This window comes from Aythya ferina, assembly GCF_964211825.1.
Source record: "Aythya ferina genome assembly, chromosome: 15".
Classification (NCBI taxonomy): domain Eukaryota; kingdom Metazoa; phylum Chordata; class Aves; order Anseriformes; family Anatidae; genus Aythya; species Aythya ferina.
In genome coordinates this window covers 87,663-97,191 of record NC_140314.1, presented here as the reverse complement: position 1 = coordinate 97,191, position 9,529 = coordinate 87,663, and the positions used below count along the sequence as shown (strand labels likewise).

Sequence of the window (9,529 nt, the reverse complement as noted above, 5' to 3'; positions counted from 1 at the left end):
CGGAGCGGCCGCTTCCCTTTCCGGCGGAGGCGACGATGGCGGCCGCTCGGCTGCTGCGGGCGGTGGTGGGCGCGGCGCTGGGTGAGGGCGCGGGCGGTCCGCCGGTCGGCCCCTCCGCCCCTCCCCCGCCCGCTAACCGTTCTCTGCTCGGCAGGTCTCCTCGCCGCGGCGGGCAAGATGAAGGTCGTGGAGGAGCCAAATACGTTCGGGTGCGTGCCCGTCGCTCGCCGCGGCCCACCTGGACCTGGTGGGCTCGGGTCCTTCTGCCGCTCGCTGTACGGCAGCCCGCGCCTTGCCCCGGCGGAGCACCAGGCGGGCCGGGGCCGCTCTGCCGACCCGCCCGGGGGCCGCGAGGAGGGACCGCCGTGCGCGGTGCGGGTGAAGCAACAGCCGGGAGCGTAACGCAGTCTTAAGCTTGTAACTGTCGTTCTTTTGAAAGGTTGAATAACCCGTTCTTGCCTCAGACAAATCGGCTGCAGCCAAAGGTGCCCCCTTCTGCAGTATCAGGTATATGCGAGCATTGCCTTTTCCGTACAATTTTCATCGTTTTGTGACAATCATTCGTACAATAGTTTGCTTCACATATATGCAGGCAAAGACTAGTTTTACTTCTCATGTTGGGAGTTATGGAAAATAAACGTGACCAAATAAACTTCATTGTCCTTCTGAAGGGTCAAAACCTCGCTTGAGTTCTTTGGTGTTCCATGTCCCAGAGTTGTTCAGACTGCTCTTGTGAAAGTGCTATCCATATGTTTTATTTTTTATTGTCTGAGGCAGCCACAGATCCCTCTAATCCTTATTCATGCCTTCTTCTTGACATAATCTCTAGCATCTTTGAGATGGACACATGTAAGGTAGCTTGGCATCTGATTTGGGTACTTAATACTCAAAGCAATTGTTTTTAAAATGATTCTAAGACTAGTCTTGGAAGAATTCACAGAAGCTCAATTTCCAACACAAAGCTGTAATAAAAATCCAACGCTATAGCAAAATAAACAAGAATTTAAAAATTTCTAGACTCTCTTGGGGGAGAGTAAATAAAACGCCCACCGATTACAAACACTAAGCAATATGAAAGGGCAGTAAATGGATTATGTCATAAATTGTTGCCTCCTAATCTTAGGTACAGGCCTAAACCTTACAGGTTCAGATTCACTAAAGGCATTTTCATATGGTGACACTGAACATGGTTATCCTTATTTCCATGTGAAATGTTTTATAAAACCAAATACATGTGTTTTTAATATACTGCATGTGAAAAGTGAATTAGTTAGAAAGGGGTTCAATAACGGTGAGAAAGCTAAACGGAAACATGCCAAAACGATCAGGAAAAAAAGTTAAAGAAACAATGCGTAAAAAATCCTTCCTTCCTGGACATAGGAACTTAAATGTGGCCAAAAATTGGGAATGACTATGGAACTGCAATCTAGGGCGTTGAACCTTGCCTTGCACAATTACTTCTTTAGTATGGAAAACTGACCTAGTCCTTTCTTTTACAAGACAGTTGGTGTAATACCTCCTATGATTATGCTTTTAGAATGTCTGCCCAGGAAATGGAGGTGCAAATTTAATATGTTCCTCAGAGACATTAAAATCTGATTCTCTTGATATATGGGGAGCATCCTACTCATTAGGATACAGACTGCATTTTGTAGAGGGGCAAATCTTTTGTCTAAGACTGTGATAACCTGTAGAATAAATGCAAAATAACGTGGAAAAGAAAATCTACCAATGCTCCAGTGGTTAGGGCTTCTGCAGGGTAAGATTCTAGTGTTCTGTTCTTTGCTTCTAGGAATGCTTCTCTGTATCTTTGGAAAAATTTAGGTAATCTAGTCCTGACAGTGGAGGGTTAGAGTCCAGGGTGTTTTCATTTTATTTTATCTTATTTTGTTTTGTAATCGATTTTTTTTCTCCTTTCCACAAAAACAAACAAACAAAAAAACTCCATGCAAAATGAATTTAAATAACTGTCACTGAAATAAGTTCTGTAGCACATAGTTCAGAACTTTTGGCCTTTTTTTTTTGAATAACAAGTTACTTGTATTGATTTTTTTTTTTTGACAGCAACATTGGAATGGTCAGTTATAGAGGAGTGTTGTAGCTGCTGACCTGTTGGACAGAAAAAAATCATCTTGTTGAATATTATTTGGATCAGGCTGTGAAGGCCAACTGTGAAAAAGAAATGTCTAGTTTGAGAATCTCAGCAAAATTTGGATATGCAACGCTATCACTGTTCTGAGCAAAAGGGTTTTATGGGCGTAAATATGAGGAGTTTGTATGACTCATGACAGACAGCTGTCAAGCAAGAGTTTTATTGATTTCAATGTTAGACTTTGACAATATCTGCACTGATGATCCCTTTTATGCATCCGGCCTCCAGATATTTGTATTCGGGTTTCTGGTTTCTGCTGCAGAAGGAGGCTAAACTATTTAATTGAGTGTTGAAGATGAAATATGTTAAAGATTATGAAACAGACCAATGTAGTACTAGTGGGGAGTTAATCCATATAGAAGATATGTTGTCCGTAAGGATTTCCTTATGTACAGCAGAAAACTAAATTTATTCTATTCCTTACAGTTTTGTCATCACAATAACTTGTTTGAATCTACCTGAAACAAACTCTTCTTTGATAACATTTTGTGGTGTTTTTAGGCCCTGTGCATCTCTTTAGGCTCGCTGGCAAGTGTTTCAGTTTTGTGGAATCCACGTGAGTAATGAATTTGAATATTGGACTATATATTTTTATTAGGAACAAACCAGTTCTTAATTCCCATCTAAAATATTTCTTCTTCTTTTTTTTTTCTTCTTCTTTTTTTTTTAAAGGTATAAGTATGAGTTTTGTCCTTTCCATAATGTCACTCAGCATGAACAGACTTTTCGATGGAATGCCTATAGCGGGATTTTAGGGTGAGGCATTTAGACCTGTATGTTTTATCTGTGCTGTTAGGAGACCATTTTATGTGTTGTCAAAGAGAAGGCAACTTTAATATTCTTTTATGGGTCGTATTAGGACTTTGAAGGTCACAAGGTGTTATGCATAAAATAACTTCATCTTGAAATACTCAGTTTCTTTTGTAGATTAACACCAACCTCCTGTTTTAACTGGAAGCTTATTAATAACCAGGGCCAACTGAAAGTATGATATGTTCATATGAGAAATCCATTAATGTATAACTCATATTAGCAAGGTTTTCATGTCTTTTAACTATTTTCACTTTTACGTTATGTATAACTGTACAGAATAAAAAGACAGACTTATGCCTAGTGGTTGTGTTAAACGTATTTAATAAAAGGTAGGAAAAGACTTGATGTAGATCCTCAAAAGTATCCCAAGGTATCCAAAGACCACAGAGTACCCAAAAGATTTTACAGTAAGCCAGAGCACTGCTTTATAGTTACTGCCTTTCAAAATATTTTGTATATTGATGTTTGTAGAGTTTGAATGAAGAACTTGTTACTTTTATTTTCATAGAATCATGGAATGGCTTGGGTTGGAAGGGACCTTAAACATAATCTTAAAAAAAAGAAAAAAGATCCAAAACCACTCTCAAAATAATGATACGGTCTATATAGCAATCTGGCTAACAAACTTAAGTGGTTGTAAAGTCTTGGCTATAAGAAATTGAAATAAAAGATAAGATTTAGTAGCTTAGTGGGTAGTATTGGTGATGGGAGGATGGGTGGACTAGATGATCTCTTGTAGGTCCTTTCCAACCTGTGAAATACTGAAACAAACAAAAAAATGAAAAAATGAAGTGCATACAATTAATTTGAAATTCTGTAAGGCTATTCCTATATTTCTTCCTGAGTTTTCACAGTTTTCTTCCTATTAACATGAAGTAAAATGAGGCTCTATTTCTCCAGAATCTGGCATGAATGGGAAATCGACAACAACACATTTGTTGGAATGTGGATGAGGGAAGGAGACTCGTGTGAAACCAAGAGCAGACAGACAAAGGTATAATAATGAAATACTTAAATTATGCTAGTTCAGACAGCATGCTACATACTCTACAAACTGAAGCATTCCTATGTGAAAGAGTTCATGGTTTAAGATACAGTACAAAATGTAAGGATGGATTTCAGTAGCAACTACATTAATGGGTAGGGGATAGAATCTGAGATCAGGATAAAGTTCTGACTAAATTTCATTGTGTATTATCACTGGTGACTTTTAACTCTTTTCCTTGGTAGCATGGAATACTGTGGTATCATCACCGCTGTCAGAAACATACAGTGCTTTATAATTTGTGTCAGGAAAAATAAACAAGAAGTGTTATTTGTTGGATTCAGGCTGCTAGTCTATTGTGCTTAAGAACATCCAGAAAAAAGGAGGGAACAGAAACAACAGTATGCCAAGAAACTATGTATTAAAGCCAGGTATTAAAAAAAAGTTGAGAGGGCATGCAGGAAGAGTTAAGGAAAGAAAGATAGGGAAGTGGTAGAGGAACCTACTCATTAGTAACAGATTGTGGTATGAGTACAATTTAAAGGAAAAAAAAATCCTATTTTGTTAAGTAGTTAAAGTGTTCCTTTTCACATTCAGACTGTCTGTGCTAAGTAACAGGTCAACTAGAAGGGTTAGGAAGGGTGTCTGAGACTTGCTCAAAGTGTGACACGTGATTTGCATGTGTCTTTTCTCAATTTATTCATTAATGTTTTTTTTTTTTTCTTTTCTACCTTCCATTTCAGTGTTATACAGAGCTATAGATACAATGAATTAAACCTCATATTCCCTGATGACTATCATGGAGAGCTAAAGATACCATACAGTTCACAACGCTTATTTTCTTGTAGAAGATACTTAGGTATTACAACGATGATTGGCAATACAGTACTAGACAGAGGAATATATAACTGGAATAAAAACTAAGGGGAAGAGATAAGGGACAGTATATCTTGGCCAAGCTTAAAATGTTTTGTATTTGGTGATGCCTTGCCAACATCTTTATTTCCATAGGGAAAAAAATAAATCTACAGAAGGAGTTACTACTCTTGCATGACCCTTGGTACTGGTATTCAGATTTTTCACTGGTATTTAGTTTTGAACAGATGTGAAATACTGGTGCCAAATTCTAAAGATTACAACAAATTTCTAATGTCCAGATAAGTATTGTTGTCTTGAACAGTAAAAAGAGGCTGTTATCTAGCAGAGTGGTCATAACTAAATTTTATAGAATGAATTCTGCTTAAGTCAGAGGAAGTTCTAAAGGGTGTCCTGTTTATCTTCCTTTTTTACCCTCATTCTTGCTGGAACTATGGTGCTTGGGAGTCTAAAGAACAGTGAGTGATAGGTGGGGATCTTTTCCCCATTAGAGGAAAGAATTGTCACGTTTGAGAAAGTAACTTAATTTGTAAGATATGCTCTCTCTGCTTTTATTTCTATGGGTGACAGCACTCTAAGCTTTGCAACAATGGTATATACAGAAATGCATCTGTTAACGTTGGAAGACAATAAATTGATCATTGGTGCTGGACCTGTTCAATGTGGAGGTGTTTTACTCGTCTTTGTTTTTACTGGTATTTAGGTTCATCTTGTTTGTGGAAAGAGCAACAAATTGGCTTATGTGTCTGAGCCAAGTACTTGTGTTTACTCCTTGACATTTGAAACTCCTCTTGTGTGCCATCCTCACTCCCTTTTAGGTAAGATTTAAAAAATCATTTGGGTGTGGAACAAAAGGCTTATTACACCAACTTCAGAGTGTAAATTTTTAGGATCTCTGAGTTTGTAATTTCATAACAATGAGAATTACATGCAATATGTAATGCTGTGCATTTTAAATCTCAATCAATATAATACATAGATATTTCAAAAAAAGAAGTTATTGGTAATATTCAACCAGTCTGATAGCTGCTGTTTTTTTGAACTGGTCATAGGAATCAATGTAGTATCAGCACATTTACTTACATCACAAAAAGGGAGAGCCCAGTTAGAATTATTTTCAACAAAGAATAAAATATAACCTTATAGCTGAAAATGAGAGAAAAACTTGGTCAGTGGCATTCTCCAGAAATTTTAAATCTGTGAAGTGGAATTTAAGTTTAACGCCAACTCTTGAAAGCCCCACGCCTGATACTAGAGAAGCACTTAAATGATGAAGGACATGGTTTGCTTTCAATTTTTCAGTTTATCCAACTCTGACTGAAGTACTGCAAAGGAAGTGGGATGAAGCAGAGCAGTTTCTGTATGATCAACTAATAACTGAACAGGTTTGTTAATATCTTCAAGCTCTATTTGTTAAAGAATAGTTACTGTCAAATAGTTAAACCTGGCTTCTGCAGTTTCTCCTCTTGGAATGGTTGCATTTATTTTGCAGTTGACTAATAGTACTTTCTGTACTCTGTAACTGCTACGTTAATTGATAATTTCAATATTTTGTACAGTGAAGCTTTAGGAATTGGAACAGCCACTGCAAGTTGCAAGCAGAGGTGAGTGTCAGGTGGACTTATTTATTGTCTCATGGAAACTTTCTTTTGTAGGGATACAAAAAAATACTGAAAGAAATATTTGAGGAAGCAGGACTTCTAAAAGCAACTGAAGAAAAGGAAGTTGAGAAAAAGAATAAGAAAATAAGTCTGCGATTTGAAACAGTGGAGAAGTGTAATAAGGTATAGAGCATAATATTTACAATGTGAAATTGCCACCTTTTTACTGTATGATTCAGTGTGACAGCATTGTGTATATACTCAAGATTTAACTGAAATCTTTTAAAGGGGCTGTCTATTTTGGTTTCTTTATGTAATGGTCTGCTTACAAATAGAGTAATCTGATATCTTTATTCTCGCCCTCCAGTCAAAAACAAACCAGTACAACTGAATGGCCATTAGGAAAATGGAAGGGGTATGTAGGAATTAGTGAAGGTACATGACTTATGAACACCTTACAAGTGTTCTTCACAGGGAATATTAGTCTGGAGATACAGACATTATAAATGTGCAGTCAGCCTTGGAAATGCTGATGCTTTTCTGTGCAGATTGTTACCCAGACTTGTGCCAGCATGTGGTTGTTGTTGCTGCATTCAAAGGTAGAATGATATATGGTGTTTCTATTTCTGAATGACTTTGATATATGAGAATAGCCTTTTTGCAATAGAATTAAAATGGGAATATAGAGGAAGAAAGTGTGCTCAGCCTAAAAGAGCACATGTTGAACATGAAAAAAAGAGCATGAAGGGCAATTAATCATAATGCAGGGAAGCCGTTGTTGTCGTTTTATTTAAAAATGTGGCAAAGACGAAACACCACCTAGTAATTGAACACAAGCCAGCAATGTGTCCTTGCCAGAAAGGTAGCGAATGGTATGCTGGACTAAATCAGGAAAAGTACTGCCAGCAGGTCGAAGGAGGTGATACTTCCACTACTCAGCAATGGTGAGTCCACACCTGGAGTATGGTGTCCAGTTATGGGCCCCCAAGTACAAGAGAGATGTTGGAATCCTGGAGAGAGTGTCAGAGCCGCAGAGATGCTGAAGGGACAGGCGTACCTCATACCTCTTCTAACAGGAAAGGCTGAGGGGGAAAAGGGAAGGCTCAGGTGTGAGTTTTCTCAACACCTGAAGGGAGAGTGGAAAGAGGAGGGAGCCAGGCTCTTCTCAGTGGCATACAGTGACAGGACAAGAGATGCAAGACAAGAACTTAAACGTGAGAAGTTCCAATCTGAACATCAGGAAACACTTACGTACTGTGCAGGTGACTGAGCACTGGCACAGATTGCCTAAGGTATGTCCAGATGGCTTTTCATTATCTCCAAGGTGGGAGACTCCACAACTGCTCTGGGCCACCCTGCTCTAGGTGGCCCTGCTTGATGAGCAAATGACCTCTCTTCCTAATTGAACCATTCTGTAATTGTATGATTCTGTGAGTTCCTGAATGCAGCGAACTAAACTGTGGCTAAGCTATATATACCTTTATAAAGATAACCATTTTGATGTTGTACTGTTAGGAGCTGGAAAATTCAAGTATTTTTTTTTTCAATACTTACTTAATTGGTGCCAAAAAGGAAGTACTAATTGTTAGCAAATCTTAATTGACATAAACTTAGCTGTTCTGCTAGCCATAGAATCTTAAATAGTTCATCCTTTGCTCTTTCTTGAGTCAGGTAAAAAAAGGAAAAAATACACTTCAAACCAGATAAGTGGTTTGAGTCTGAAAAGTGCTAAGCCATCCCTGGCTCTGTAATTTAAAAGAAGCTGCTGAAAGTAAGAAGATGAAGTTGGTAGGTCAAAAGTTGAGGTGACAAATTTCCAGACTGACATTGTAATATAAACTTAAATAAGGCTGGTGCTGTAGCAAACATACAAAGGTAATTTTGTGATATGATAAAATGCTAATTTGAGGAGGGATAGATCTGTGTTAGTTACAGAAAGCATTCCTAGATTTACTCTCAGATTCAGAAAAGCTGGCCCCTTTTTTGACAAGGGGAGAAAAAAACGTGTGTGTATGTGTGTGTGTATATATATATAAAAGAATAATTTTGTACCTTGTTCTTAGAATAAGCAGATTAAGATCATTAGGTCAAAAGCTGTAATAGCTCTGCACAGACAGATTGTTTGATAAACTTCCATGTTATATTTTATATGTTTGGAGAGTGAGAGAACCTTTTAATATTTCCTTTCCTAGGAATACGAGCAACTTTCTAAAGAAATAAAAAACCTTCATGATCTATTAAGTCAGCACAATATTGCATACAAAGCAAATTCTGGTGAGTTTTTGTATGATTCTTTTTCATTGATTTCTATTTAGAATGCATGTACCTAATTGTTGGTTTTGGCTGCAGCAAGGATTAAATAATCTGTCATACATATGGAGAAAATTAAACGCAGCTTTTAAACAGTACCTAGATCTTGATACCTGCACAGGACTTTTGGTCCTAAAAAAGTTTTTTGATGACTTGAAATTTCAGCTTTTCTTTTTTTCTGAAGAGCTGACTGCTGTTGTCAGTGATTGCCATGGTTCTTCTTGTTTTGAGAAACTTTTTTTAAACTGTTGTCTTTCTTTTCTAGAGTAACTTAATCATTAGAATTTTTATAAAACGTATTTGTGTGCTTTAATTATGTAACTTGCACAGTATTTCCACTTGCTTGCATGGTAGCTTACTTACTTATTGCAGAGTAGAACGTTAATCAAAAGCAGGATTCATAGTTTACTCTACTTAATTCTAAACTATTTAATGAATTTTGTGAGAAAAATGTTTCTGTGTTCTGTGAAGTAACTGATGTTTTATACTGAATATTACAGCTGAAAATACCAGTATTGAACACGTAAATCATGAAGGGGCAACTGCAGAGACAACTGTTCTTAACAGGTCAAAGAATGATGAACACCTGCACGGAGATACAGGAATTTAGCATGACACTGTGCATGAAGAAACTTGAGTGATAAATAGCAACTTCATGTGAAAAGTCAAGCTGGTTGCATGTGTGTATCATGACACTATGATGATTTGCCTTTTGCGAGCATTCTTGACTTTCGGAATTTCTGCCCTAAAGTAAAAGGAACATAATGGAACGAAGTCTTGCTGTTACTAAGA

General features: G+C 37.6%; 1 protein-coding gene across 1 annotated transcript; it reads left to right on the top strand.

Annotated features, from left to right (window-relative positions):
- The first annotated feature begins 4 nt into the window (after nt 1-4).
- On the top strand, nt 5-9,507 carry GNPTG (N-acetylglucosamine-1-phosphate transferase subunit gamma). Its single transcript, XM_084537289.1, has 11 exons — nt 5-81; nt 155-209; nt 440-507; nt 2,654-2,708; nt 2,825-2,908; nt 3,866-3,959; nt 5,530-5,644; nt 6,129-6,211; nt 6,482-6,610; nt 8,620-8,701; nt 9,238-9,507. The coding sequence occupies exons 1-11, from the start codon at nt 36-38 to the stop codon at nt 9,345-9,347; spliced, it is 921 nt and encodes a 306-aa protein (XP_084393415.1). The 5' UTR covers nt 5-35; the 3' UTR covers nt 9,348-9,507.
- Nucleotides 9,508-9,529: the final 22 nt, after the last annotated feature.

What these genes read in the sequence shown, in the direction of transcription:
- GNPTG (XM_084537289.1), top strand. Translation starts at nt 36, where the DNA reads ATGGCGGCCGCTCGGCTGCTGCGGGCGGTGGTGGGCGCGGCGCTGG. An exon ending in CCAAGAGCAGACAGACAAAG is followed by an intron (nt 3,960 to 5,529) that starts GTATAATAATGA and finishes ACTGGTATTTAG; the next exon opens with GTTCATCTTGTTTGTGGAAA. An exon ending in TGCATACAAAGCAAATTCTG is followed by an intron (nt 8,702 to 9,237) that starts GTGAGTTTTTGT and finishes TGAATATTACAG; the next exon opens with CTGAAAATACCAGTATTGAA.